The 14,631-nt window shown below is 39.4% G+C and overlaps 1 protein-coding gene across 3 annotated transcripts in view; it reads right to left on the bottom strand.

Moving 5' to 3' along the window:
- The window catches only part of LOC148844816 (protein DETOXIFICATION 42-like), a 28,760-nt gene that overhangs the window by 1,156 nt on the left and 12,973 nt on the right, over nt 1–14,631 (bottom strand). For all 3 annotated transcript variants that reach the window (XM_088956086.1, XM_088956088.1, XM_088956087.1), the window contains 4 exons: nt 6,627–6,790; nt 523–594; nt 316–432; nt 88–183 (listed from right to left, as the gene is read on the bottom strand). In XM_088956086.1, the coding sequence (XP_088812212.1) occupies nt 88–183; nt 316–432; nt 523–594; nt 6,627–6,790 (449 nt within the window). The remainder of the gene's footprint in view (nt 1–87; nt 184–315; nt 433–522; nt 595–6,626; nt 6,791–14,631) is intronic.

Raw genomic sequence — 14,631 nt, 5'->3', positions numbered from 1 at the left:
GGTAAAGAAAGATAGATTTCCAATTTTTTTCTTCCCTAAACATATAATGCAGGTGGGTTGTTAAATTCCTGAGGCTACAGAACTTACCATGGAACAAGCAGAATATGAAAAATCAGATGCTCCAAAGTTGACCCCATCAAAAACAAAGGCTAAGGCATTTATGGGTTGAGTAGCTGCAACAAACTGATGGGTAAAGAAGAGATGTTTCAGTTCCATAGTTATCTGAAGCATTTTTTCTTTTTCTTTTTTTTTTTTTTTGTGGGGGGGGGGGGGGGGGAGGAATAGTAGTAATCTTCTACTGTAGAAAAGATATACCGGTACTCCAATGCTTATAAGGTGAAGAACATTGATGTCCTTTGTAAATAATCTAGATGCAAACTGCAAGCCAAATCCAAGGATGATAGAAAGAAACGCCCCTAACACCAGTCCTAACTGCAAAATAGATCCATTGACAACTTTCAGAGGAAATCTCAACAGACAGGGTAAAACATGGGGTATTTTTTCTGTTAAAAAGAGATATACCTGCAATACACGGGATGCAGTGGCTATTGCCTTGTCATAATCATATCTAGCAAATGCACTTGCAAGTATTGCCTGAAAAGACTCTGAAACCATGAGTGCATGTTATGGCCAAGAGATTCAGAAAAATATAAGAATACATTAAATACACTATCCCAAAATTAAAGGAACTCTGTGAATCACATCCCTTTTTAATTGATCACTTAAAGATTTGAAATGGTAAGAACAATTCTGGGTTCAAGTAAGACAGATGGAGAGAACAAAAAAAAATGATTAATAAATTTTGTGCAATAAACTAGAAAATTGAATATACTAGCTTAGAAGATACTGTAGACATTGAGAGGGAATTATAAATTCAAATCCACTGTCTAAATAGAACATCGAGCGCCTATATTTTACTTTTTGAAACAATTAGAAGCATGTGCCACTTGAATGTGACAGGACTAGAAACCAAATTTGGGCTCTAAATTTGCAAATTCGTGGAAAACTTAATAATTATATTTTTGTAATTAAGATATTGCACTACATAACTTCCTCTTTAGTGAAAGAATGTTCCCCAAAATAATTATTTTTATTTTTATTCATGGTGTTTGAATTTTATTCATCAGCAATAGAGAAATGAATTGTATTGTGTAAAACAAGGGTGCAACAGTACATTGATAAAACCTTCCTTTTAATTGTAAACATAGGATAAGATAAAATAGGAAATCTTTACATGCAATACATGAATTTACCATTATAAGCAATAGTTCTTCATTGAATCTGTAGAAGGTGAAAATGTAATTTGTTCCTGTGGATATATCCTGAAGATGATAAACTCAAGGATAAAAATTTTGCAATGTATCGGACTGTATCACCAAGTCACCGATTTGTTGTGTAGAGAGACTCGGCTGAATGGGCCTTTAGCTTCTGTTTTGTTTTTGTAAGTGTATTGCTGATGTGGATGCCTACTTAAGGGCCTCCTTGTAAATTATGTAACTTAAGTAAGTTTAATAAAATATTAGAGTTAGGGAAAGAGGAGACTATCGAACTCCTCATTTCTTTCTCCTTTCTTCTCCATTTTTCCTCCTTGCTGTCTTCCTCTTCTTCCTTCCTTCTTTCTTCTCTAATCCAAATATTTTTGTTAATTTTATTGGTCTGAATCACATCTTGGTATTAGAGTAGGTCTTCCTTTGTTTTCTCCTTTTTTTTTCTTTTTTTTCCCATACACATTTTTTTTCTAACCGAAAGATGTATAGAGAGATATATTGCTGATCAATTAGAGATCTTGTTTGCCTAGTTGGTAGAGGGTTTGGAGAGTCAGAAGTTGGCCGAAGATTGCCAAGAAAGTGGGACTGCAGAATTTTTCCCAAAACCCTAGCCGATTAGAGAGTTTCTAGTTACGGGTTGAAGAGGCTGTTTGGGTGTGGCGCTCAAGGCTTAGAGGGTTCATTTTTATCTCCAAAAGTGGGCAGCTTCGGTTGGAAGTGGTTTGGATTGCTCTGGTTTGAGCAGCTACCTCTTCTCTCTTTCTCCTCGGAGGCCAAGTACGATGAAACCCTAGTTTTGGGACTTTTGAGTGTTTGACTAACCTTAGTTGGGTCTATAAAGGTTGAAAACATTGTTTTTTGATTTTCGTTTGATTGATAGAGCAATCTGGAAGTGAGATGAAGCAGATCCTAGTGTCGGGGGTCCCGTAGATTCCATTATGATAGGAGTGATTACAATTAAACTTGACGGAACAAATTACCTTGCTCGGGCACAATATATAAATATCCATGCCAGTAGTAGAGGTAAACTAGGGTTTCTCACGGGTAGTAAGGTGATGCCGGAAGAGACTAATCCTACATATGAGAAATGGATGCAAGATAACTACACGGTTATTGGGTGGTTGGTAAATTCTATGCAGCCCCACATAAGTCAACACTATCTGTGGATGACTTCAGCCAAGGAGATTTGGGATAGTGTTACAAAAACATACTCTCAGAAATTAAATGTTGCAAGGGCCTACAAACTGAAGAATGATGTGAAAAATTTTAAATAGGGGGAGAAGAGTGTGGCTGTCTGCTATTCGATGTTGAAGTCACTATGGCAGGAGATAGATGTTATGGAAGTATCGGAACAACAACAATTTTAAGAAGGGTGGTCAGTCTGGAAAACCCAAGAATGCAAATGTTGCTACAATATCTGAAAGTGAAGAAAAATCTGTTGTGGAACAGCTGGCAGGAGTGAAGGTAGAATTTGAGAGATATGGGAAGTTGATACATCACTTGGAGTCTACTGTTGCATCTTGCTCCTTAGGCACCCCTTTTACATCTGCCTTTGCCCATTCAGGTATTCGTGCTTTTACAAATCATGCTACAACCTCAAGTTATTGTAGAATTCCTTGTATCATAGATTCTGGTGCATCAGACCATATGACTAGCTTATCCAACCTTTTTGTTCATACCAGCTCCTCTCGGGTAGAGAGAAGATTTCTCTTGCCGATGGGTCTCTTGCTCCCATCTCTGAAAAGGGGGATGTTAGAGCCTCTGACTCACTTGTATTATCCTCCGTCCTTCATGTTCCGAAACTTAGCACTAACCTTTTATCTGTTAGTAGTTTAACAAAATCAATGGACTGCAACATAACCTTCTTTCCTACTTATTGTGTTTTTCAAGACCCAAAGTCTCAGCGGACAATTGGGAATGGCCATGAGGCAATGGGATATACTTGTTGGATGTTTCTGATCAAAGTTCTGGGTTACCTAGTGGATTAGCTTTGGAGTTTGTTCTATAAGAGTCAGTTGATAGAGTCATGATATGTCATTTCAGATTTGGTCATTTGTCTTTTTCAGCTTTGAGTCATTTGTTTCCAGAAATGTTTAAGGGAATATCCCTATTGAGTCTTCATTGTGAATCATGTGAACTTGCAAAACATTGTAGATAATCTTTTTCAGTGAGTAATAAAAGATCTATTTCTCCTTTCCATATTGTGCACTTTGATGTGTGGGGGCCATATCATTTACCTGCTATGGGGGTTACAAATATTTCATTCTTTTCATTGACGATTTCTCTCGTTACACCTGGATTTACCTCATGAAATCCCGGGATGAAGTACCAAATATTGTACAAAGATTTCATGAACTTATACTTACCCATTTTAACACGGGTCCAAATATTCTGATATGATAATGCAAAGGAATATTTTAAGGAGCCTTTCCTCCCATTTTGATACCTTTGGAATTATTCATCAAAGTTCCTGTTCCTACACTCCTCAACAAAATGGAGTGGCGGAAAGGAAGAACAGACATGTGGTTGAGGTTGCAAGGAGCCTCATTTTTGCTTCCCATGTTCCTGTTAAGTTTTGGGGGGATGTTGTCCTTACAACTACATACTTGATAAACCGAATGCCTTCCCGGGTTCTGGGGTTTAAAACTCCCTTCAACTTGCTTTTCCCAAATGAGGATCTCTTATCTCTTCCTCTCAAAGTGTTTGGGTGCACTTGCTATGTTCATGTTCACAGTCATCAAAGACATAAGTTTGAGCCTAAAGCACACAAGTGTGTCTTTTTGGGATATGCCTCAACACAGAAAGGATACTGTTATTTTGATCCAGTTCGTGGCACTAACTTTGTTTCCAAAGATGTCACATTTGCAAAGTTTGTTCCTTTCTTTGGTACTTCTCCTGAGGGGGAGCATTTAGAGGAGTTGTTTACATTGTCACCATCTGTTCCTCTTCCACTTCCCATTGAATCGAGTTTTCTATTGGCTCTTCTTCTCATGTTCCTGCTCCCCCTCCTCCTCCTGCTCATCCTCCCACATTTCCTTCCCATCCTATTATCCAAAGGTGGTACCAAAGACAGACTCAGAAACATGCAAGTTGATTCCACGCCTTCAGATGTGCCTCTTGCTCCTCCCATCACTACTGAGGTAATAGGTCAGCCCTCTTCTACCACTTTAGATACCTTACCTGACCTTGATCTCCCTATTGCCCTTTGCAAAGGGAAACAGAAATGTACATCTCATTGCATTTCCAAACACCTGTCCTACAACCTTCTTTCCCCTTCCTACTATTCCTTCCTTGCCAGTTTCCACACATGTGACTTCCAGATCTGTCCCAGAAGCCTTGTCCAAACCTGAATAGAGGGATGCTATGCTGACTGAACTAGATGCTTTGCATAAGAACAATACCTGGGAAATTGTGGATTTGCCTGAGGGAAAGGAACCGATTGGTTATAAGTGGGTGTTCACTATTAAGTATCATTTTGATGGTACTGTTGAAAGATATAAGGCCCATTTGGTTGCTAAAGGGTATACTCAGATGTATGGTATTGACTATTTGGAAACTTTTGCCCCAATAGCCAAGATGACTTCAGTTCGAGTTTTACTATCTTTAGCTACTGCTTTTGATTGGCCTCCAGGGGTGTATGGGAAGGAGATGCAAGGAAAGGTCTGTAAATTGAAGAAGTCCCTTTATGGCCTTAAGCAATCTCCTCGAGCCTAGTTTGACAGATTTCGGGCTGTTCTTGTTGCTTTTGGGTACACATAGACCCAATTGGATCATACCTTGTTTATTAAGAGGAGAGATTCCTTAGTGACCCTTCTAATTGTCTATGTTGATGATATTGTGGTTACTGGTAATGACACCCAGGAAGTTGTTCATCTCAAAAGTTTTCTTAACACTGAGTTTGAAATTAAAGACTTGGGAGAACTTAGATATTTCTTGGGAATTGAAGTTTCCAGATTTAAGGATGGTCTCTTCTTTTCTCAACGGAAGTATGCTCTTGATCTTCTTGTAGATACTAGTAAACTGGGTGCTCGACCTACTTCTATTCCTATAGACCTAAATCATTAGCTGTCAGCTATTGAGGGTTAACTGTTGCTTGATAAGGGAGTGTTCCAGAGATTGGTTGGGAAGTTATTATACCTTTGTATGACTCGGCCAGATATTTCCTATGCAGCTAATGTAATTAGCCAATTCATGCATTCTCCCAGAGATACACATTTAGTAACTGATGAGAGGGTTCTATGCTACCTAAAAGGGACTCCAGGGAAAGGTATCTTATTTGTTAAGCATGGACACATGAAGCTGAAAGCATACACTGATGCTAACTAGGTCAAATGTATTGATAATAGGAGGTCCACTTCAGGTTATTGTGCTATGGTAGCAGGGAACATTGTATCATGGAGGAGTAAGAAGCAGTCTGTAGTGGCAAGATCCTCAGTTGAAGTGGAGTACACGGAAATGACACATGGAATTTTTGAACCTTTGTAGTTGATATTACTTTTAGAAGAACTGGTATACACTATGAGAAGCCAATGATGTTATATTGTGACAACCAGGCTGCTATCAACATTGCACATAATCCTGTTCAACATGACAGAATTAAGCACATTGAAGTTGGCAGGCATTTTATATGAGAGAGAAAGTTGCCTCAGGAGAAGTCTGCCTACCAATTATTGCTTCTGAAGAACAGTTGGCTGATGCTTTGACAAAAGGTGTTCCTAAAGTCAAGCTGGTTCACTATATAAGCAAGTTGGGCATGATTGATATCTATGCTCAGCTTGAGGGGAAGTGTAGAGAGATTGGGCCGAATGGGCCCTAGTCCTTTAGTGTCATTCTTATTAGTTCCTTCTTGTTATGTTTTCTTATTGGGTCTTGTTTCTTTATGGGCCTTTAGCTTCTGTTTTGTTTTTTTAAGTATATTGCTGATGTGGACACCTACTTAAGGGCCTCCTTGTAAATTATGTAACTTAAGTAAGTTTAATAAAAGATTAGAGTTGGGGAAAGAAGAGATTATTGAACGCCTCCTTTCTTTCTCCTTTCTTCTCCATTTTTCCTTCTTCTTCTTGCTTTCTTCCTCTTCTTCCTTCCTTCTTTCTACTCTAATCCAAATATTTCTATTAATTTTATTGGTCTGAATCACATCTTGTTTCTTTTAAGGAATTTTTGAGAACCGTTTTTAGACGTTAAACATTAATACTCCCTCCCCTCTCCCGAATTTTGTGAAAAACTAAAAGAAAGGTTAGTGTGAGGTTCAAAGTAGTGATACACACCATCCACCGTATCTGGGTGTATCAATACTTTAAACTTTAAATAAACTCCTAAACATTTTCATTGCTTGCAGCAAGAAATTGCATCTGTTACCTGTCCAGCAACAGCCAATCCATCAGCAAGGAGAGATGTTGCCAACCAAATTTGCAGACAGACCTGGAATGCAGCCATGGATGTTGATCCCTGGTGTGCGGCCATTGATGCTGCTAGAGTCACGCAGAATGTCACAGCTATTACCCTTGCTAGCAATAGAAAACCTGAGTCCAGATGTGAAAGTGTTAAACATCTAAACTAGAGCATTTGAAAATATTGTTAATTAGCAGTAGAAATAGAAAGAAGATGTAATATGAAAAGAAATAGGATGAGAAACCAAGATCTCTCAAGGTAGCTATATTATATTAATACAATTACTTGGTAATCTAAGCATGCATGACTGAGGTTAGAATTTCAAATATATATCAAGAGAAGTGTGAAGGTCTATATCAACAAAAATTTTACTAATAACCAGCATTAATATGCTTGACATTTATTTCTAATATTCCAATACTCTTTCAAAATGGATTTCACAAAAGACTCAACCGGGATAGCCAATAACCTGTAAAATCTCATGAAGAAATAGTTTTGCATGATTTTCAGCATTTGATGTCACAGATGATCTGTGTTAAATTAATCAACTCAGGTGACTCATTTTAGGTTCTTGTAATTGCATAATGGAATAAAAAATCATTAACAGGGAGGTGTTTGTTTAAAACCAGTATTGTGCTGGTATGGGGTACACCCTATTGATTCTTTTTTCTTTGTTTTCTTTCTTTCCTTTTTTTTTTTTTTTTGAAAAAAGGTAAAGTATGGTTTTGAATTATAAAGCAAAAATGTCATGTACAACAAGTTACTGTACCCAAGGCTTACAAAAGCTTCCCCTGCAGCACTATGACCCCAACCCCTGGTTTACAGAAAGATTTCCATATACAAAGAAGGGATCATGATTTGTATTACAGCTTGTGCATAGCTAGCCATTAAAACATATTTCCCAAAGCCTTCTGAAATGTAGAGTCCACAGAACTGCTTTTGCCTACTTTGCATTCCTCTCCTGCCATAGACACCCTATTGATTCTTGAGGGACACTTCCCTGTAACATTTTCTTTCTCTCCTTATTTGACATAAATGAACAGCTAATGTACGCATCATCATCATCATCATCCAAGCCTTATCCCAACTATATGGTTCAGCTAGCTAATGTACACAGTGATGCTATTTTTCCTAGAAACATTATTAAGTAACAAAGATAAACTTTTTACACCTTTTTATGTATACAATGTTAGAATTCAAAACATATGAACTATTTTAATACTTTATACTTTTTTGTAGATGTTCCCCATTAGTCCTTGTTTTTTGTCTTGTTGTCAAATTGTCAAAACTTAAGGACACATATCGGATTCTGATTCCTGTGCTCATGTTCATAGAAAACTGTTTATAATGCATTACTTTTGGAATGGTCATGCATTATTCCTCCACCAAAGAAAAAGCAATGACAATAGTAGGATTCTTACAGAAAGAGAAAATCCAGACCGAAAAAATGGAGAGAAGAATTTAGATAATCCAAATATCCAATATGCCAATTGACAAGATAAGTGCATGTGAAACCATCCATTCTTCTTTGAGCATGCAGACATTTGAGTTTCTTCAACTCTTGGAATGAATTCAGCTGGCTCAGAGAGCCAGTAACGAAATATAAACATTGCAAAATGTAAATCTGCAACTCTTGCTTCTGATCTGGCTCACCAGAAGTGTTTATGACATTTGGTATTAATTTGTAGGTCCCTATCCTCATTTCCAAGTTGCCTGATTCTTTCTTATTTCGCTTGTGAGGCTGGCCCAAGGATTTTGCCAGGTTGACATCATTTGTTTTTTGTGCACTAGTTAGTGCCAATAAGTTGAACTAGAAAACTTTCTAATGCTGTGGACGATACTGCATATCTATACTTGGATTTGAACATTAGCCAACAGTTCCCAAGATCAAGATGATGCATTATCAAGAAAAAGTGTACATCATTATCACATAGTATGGAAGATGTCCTCCTTAGTACTCTTTAAATGACAATGTTGAATGGTTGATGATAAAGAAAATAATTGGACAAATAAAGTTGGATTACATAAATATTTTCTAGATCAGGTCATATGCATCTAAGTTCTTTCATACATTTTCTTAGTTGGATGCAAGCCAATTGAACAATATATGATTTAGTAATATAAATATTTTTTTATGGATAACAGAAACAATTTCATTAATATAAAAGAGTAGATATTACAAGAAATCAGTCGCCCCAAAGATTGAGATAACCAATACCCGTAAGTAAACAGCGAAAGAATTACCACCCTTATCCAAATTACAATGAACTAAAGACCCGCCCCCCAAAAAAGATTTTTTCTCTTGACCCCTTGTTTGGTAACCCCCATCTGCAACTCCATTGGTAATAATGTAATATAAATTCTTCTAATGAAAAAGTAGAAATATTCTTTTAACAAGCTTGTGCTGTAGTCCAAGGGTCTGTATTTCCCATATTCTATTCACTTATACTATGCATTCCGTCTCCCTCATAGATTGCTTCCCAGGAGCATCCATAGTTTCTGGAACTACTACTAAATATCATTCACAAATGCTCATTTCCTTTTAGAATAGTGTACAGATTAAGATATTAATTTATTTTCATTGTTGTCTTCTAAGTTTAAAACACAAGAGGCCTGCAACTTTCTCCTTTATTTGTCAGAAAATAAAATAAAATTAGGACATCAGCAGCTGCAGAAATGACTCTCTTCTTGTGTTGACTGTTGGTACAAACAGTAGTACAATGCTAAAAAGAATCCTATTACCTGAAAATATATGTAGTGTAGAATACAACGCCAAAATTATATCTTATCCCATTGCTCATGCAGAGAGAATTAAGCTCTCTGATTTGACAGGATTATTCTCATATATCCTAGTAAGTGGGTAAAATATGAGTGTTGGATTGAAGTCTTTGTATGTATGAGTATTCGGCTGATAAGAGTTCTTATTAGCCTATACTTAAGTTTAAGTTGTCCTGTACTGGGCTTTTGTTAATGGGCCTAATCCTGTTTAATGTTTTAAGATGTCTGGGTGTCCCATCACTAATCAGGGGTATTCTAGTAACTTCCTGTATCATTGTACTACATCATAATATAAATAATAGTACTGTCGACTGAGTAGTGCAGTTCGACATTCCAGCATCTCTTCTTCTTCTTCTCTTTTCTGCTACTTCAGCTACAGTAATTTAGCTTTCATGGTATCAAAGCATTAGCTTCTTCCTGGTTTCAGCTGGCACACTCTCTTCTCTTGCTGTCTTTTCATCTTCTCTCTTCCTTTTCTGGGTTGCTGCAGTGAAGACCTAGGAGTGTAAGAGAGTAAAGCAAGTTCGAACCTAGGATTTCTCTTGGTTGTAGGACTCAAGGGAAGTAAGACCCAGAAGTAGATGTCCTACTAGGTTATTTCCAGCAAATAGTAGCTATTTGGCTACTAAGAGAGGTCTGTGTAGGACAGACCTAGTTGAGGACTGATTTCAGCAGTCCTAGCACTAGCCAAAAGGGGCTTAGCTACTTCTACAGTTGCAGCTTCAGTGCTCCAGCAAGACTCGCACAGACTTAGGTTCTTTCCCGAACTGTTGCAGCCTCGAACTGTTCACTCGCTACTGTACCCGAACTCTTGCAGTTTTTGGTTCAGCCCAAGTGAAGTCTATCTAGTGTCCTACCAGCACTGTGAACACTTCTACCAGCATAGCAATGTGGCAAACAGCTCCAAGTTCAGGGTGGTTATCAGTCCGAAACCCCTCACCACTGCTGTGAGATTACCTAGGGAGCTGCCAGCTCCAGATTGTTCAGCACTGTGAACCCTAGTTGAGGACTGATGTCAGCAGTCCTAGTATTGGCCGCAAGGAAGGGCACTCTCTTTACAGTTGCAGTACTCGAAGTTCAAGTGGAGTCTGCATAGCACAATATTTGAGAACCCTTAGCTTCAGGTCGGTTACCAGCCCAGAACTCCTTGCTTGCTGTTGTAACTGAACTGTTTCAGAACCGTGACAGTCTCGGCAAGTCTGAAACTGTGTCGAGTGCTGTCAGAACCTGCTGTGATCATTTGAGCTAATCAGATCTGCTCCAGAACTGGTTCAGAACCTTCAGAACTGCTTCGGCTAGTCTTAATCAGTTTCACCTACACAGTGGCTGCAGTCAAGATGTCTTCAATACCCAGAGATGTTTCTTCTAGAGATAACAGGCCTGCGGCAAGTGGGAATTTTGTCACCAGCAACAATGATGACAACTCACAAAATACACCAACAGTGTCTTTTTCTCCTATGGGACAGGTTGCTGATTCCTTTGGAACTGGTACTTTGGGCTTCACTGCTAGTGAGGTTGAGGTCCTTAGCAGGGCATTAGCCCGTCTAAGAAATAATTCTTTTGCTTTTACATCTCTTGCTAGATCAGGTACAGCCTCTGCCTTCAGTGCCACTGGCTCTATTGACTCTACTTCTTGGGTTATTGATTCCGGTGCTACTGACCATATGGCACATATGTCTTCCCTATTCTCTTCATATCATTTGTTGTCTGGTCAGGATAAGATTAGAGTTGCTGACGGGTCTTTCTCCACTATCTCTGGAAAGGGAATTGTTGACCTAAGCAAAGACCTCTCTCTTAAATCAGTTTTACATGTTCCCAATCTTACCTCAAATCTTTTGTCTGTTTCAAAACTTACAAAAAATTTGAACTGTAGTATAACCTTTTTTCCTACTCATTGTGTCTTCCAGGACAGATTGACAAGGAGAACGATTGGGTGCGGTCATGGGTATGGAGGCCTCTACTACCTTGATGCAGACATCGGCTCAGCCTTACAAGCATCTGCTGCTAGTAATCCGGAAAGTGTGGAGTCAATAGCTAAGCTGCATCTTTGGCATGCTAGGCTAGGTCATGTGTCTTTCTCATCATTAGAAATGTCGTTTCCCAAATTGTTTAAGGGCATTCCAAGTCAGAGTCTAACCTGTGAAGTATGTCAAATGTCAAAACAATGTAGAACTGTGTATCCAATTTCCAGCAATGAAATTTGTGCTCCTTTTGATTCGGTTCATTCTGATGTCTAGGGCCCTTCACCCATTGTTTCCTTTGATGGCTTCCGGTACTTTATCAGTTTTATTGACCACTACCTGTTAAAAGGACGGGATGAAGTACCACGGATAACCATGGCATTTTGCAAGATGATTGAAACACAATTTAATAAGAAGATTAAGCAATTCAGGTCAGACAATGTTGCGGAATACTTTGAAAAATCCTTGAACTTATTCATGGAAGATGTTGACATACTACATCAGTCATCCTGTGCTTATACTCTTCAGCAGAATGGGGTTGCTGAGCGCAAGAATAGACATCTATTGGAGACAGCTCGAGCCTTACTATTCCAGCACAAAGTCCCCAAGCAATACTGGTCTCAAGCTGTACTTTCTGCATCATATCTGATAAACCGGATGCCATCTAAGGTGTTGGGTATGAAAACCCCTTTCTCTATTTTGTGCCCCACTCTTCCAGACTTTCCCCTTCCTCCTCGGGTCTTTGGCTGTATATGTTTCATACATTTGAAGGATCCGAAGAAGACCAAGCTGGATCCTAAGGCTACAAAGGGAATATTCTTGGGGTACTCTCCTATACAAAAGGGTTACAAGTGTTATGACCCTGTCTCCAAGAGAAAGCATGTCACCAGAGATGTGGTCTTCTTTGAGTCTCAACCCTATTTTCAGTCTTCTCAAAATCCTCTTCAGGGGGAGACTAGTGGGATGGAAGAGGATTCTCATTCTCCCTCCTTTTATGTTCCCCTATCTGCCTCGGGTCCTCCATCCTCTCCTCCTACTCCTTGTTGTGACATTCCGGGTCAACCCAATGAGGCTCCCACTGTGCCGGTTACCTCTCCTGATGCTGCAGATGTTCCTGAAGGCTCTGGTAGGCAACAAAAAGAGATACTTACATACAACAGAAGAAAAAGGGGCCCTCAACCTCATGACAGCAACCGGTTGGACTCGGATCAATCTGTCTCTACAATCCAAGGTAATTTCAACTCTCATACTTCTGATTTGGATCTTCCTATTGCTCTCCGTAAGCCTATCCGCTCTTGCACCACCCGGCACCCCATTGCTGATTTTGTTTCTTACTCACATTTATCTCCTACCTATCACTCCTTTGTGTCTTCTCTTTCCTCTGTGTGTGTTCCTTCTAGGTACTCAGAGGTTGTGTCTGATCCAAGGTGGAAAGAAGCTATGAATGAAGAGGTGAAATCCCTAATGAAAGCAAGAACTTGGGAGTTAGTGGATCTGCCAGAGGGGAAGACCACTATTGGGTGCAAGTGGGTGTTTATTGTAAAGCACAGGGAGGACGGGTCCATTGAAAGGTACAAGGCCAAACTTGTGGCAAAGGGGTTTACTCAGAAAGAAGGGATTGACTACAAAGAAACCTTTGCCCCAGTAGCAAAGCTCAACACGATTCGGGCTCTATTGTCACTAGCAGCAAATTTTTCATGGGAACTTCATCAGCTGGATGTGAAGAATGCCTTCTTAAATGGTGACATTCATGAAGAGGTATTTATGGAACCTCCACCAGGCTATGACTTTAGTAGAAAGGTGTGCAAACTGAGGAAAGCATTATATGGGTTGAAGCAATCTCCCCGTGCATGGTTTGAGAGGCTCTATGGGGCCATGAAGAAAGTGGGGTACACTTAGAGTGGTGCAGACCATACCTTGTTCATAAGGAGACAGGATAGCAAACTTACTACACTCATTGTTTATGTGGATGATATGGTAATTACCGGGAATGACTTGGAAGAGATAAAAAGACTGAAGGAGTTTCTAGCTTCTGAATTTGAGATCAAAGACTTGGGTCATTTGAGATATTTTCTTGGGATTGAAGTTGCCAGGTCAAGAGAGGGAATCTACATATGTCAGCGGAAATATGTTCTTGACCTCCTAGAGGAAACAGGCATGATGGGGTATAGGCCAGCAGATACTCTAATGGAACGGAATCATGGCCTGCAGGAATCAGTAGGGGAGGACTACTGTGATAAAGAGAGATACCAAAAATTGGTAGGGAAGCTGATATACTTATATCTCACTCGGCCAGATATTGCTTATGCTACATGTTGTCAGTCAATTTATGCACTCTCCAAAGATCTCTCATATGAAAGCAGTTGAAAGGATTCTCAGGTACTTGAAGACTTGCCCAGGGAAGGGAATTCTCTTCAGGAAAAACAATAGAATTGAAATTGAAGCCTACACTGATGCAGATTGGGCTGGGTCTGTTGGAGACAGGAAGTCAACCTCGGGTTACTGTACATTTGTGGGAGGAAACCTGGTCACATGGCGCAGTAAGAAGCAGAATGTAGTGGCTAGATCAAGTGCAGAAGTAGAGTATCGAGCTATGGCCCATGGGGTTGCTGAACTCTTATGGCTCAGAACTCTTCTTAATGAACTTGGCATTAAGGCTAAAGGTCCTCTCAGGCTGTATTGTGACAATAAAGCTGCCGTCAACATTGCCAACAATCCCGTGCAGCATGACAGGACAAAACATATTGAGATTGATCGGCACTTTGTTAGAGAAAGAATTGTCTCGGGTGAACTCTGTGTGCCTTATACTCCATCTGATATGCAAATTGCAGATGTACTGACTAAAGGGCTGGCTACAACAAAGTTTAGGGACATGCTTGGCAAGCTAAACATGATTGATATCCATGCTTAGCTTGAGGGGGAGTGTTGGATTGAAGTCTTTGTATGTATGAGTATTTGGCTGATAAGAGTTCTTATTAGCCTATACTTAAGTTTAAGTTGTCCTGTACTGGCCTTTGTTAATGGGCCTAATCCTGTTTAATGTTTTAAGTTGTCTGGGTGTCCCATCACTAATCAGGGGCATTTTAGTAACTTCCTGTATCATTGTACTACATCATAATATAAATAATAGTACTGTCGACTGAGTAGTGCAGTTCGACATTCCAACATCTCTTCTTCTTCTTCTTCTCTTTTCTGCTACTTCGGCTACAGTAACTTAGCTTTCAATGAGGAAG

Source organism: Nelumbo lutea, chromosome 7 (assembly GCF_056320005.1).
Source record: "Nelumbo lutea isolate HS-2025 chromosome 7, American lotus-T2T, whole genome shotgun sequence".
Lineage (NCBI taxonomy): Eukaryota > Viridiplantae > Streptophyta > Magnoliopsida > Proteales > Nelumbonaceae > Nelumbo > Nelumbo lutea.
The sequence above is the reverse complement of the archived record's forward strand: the minus strand, read 5'-3'. Positions and strand labels throughout refer to the sequence as shown.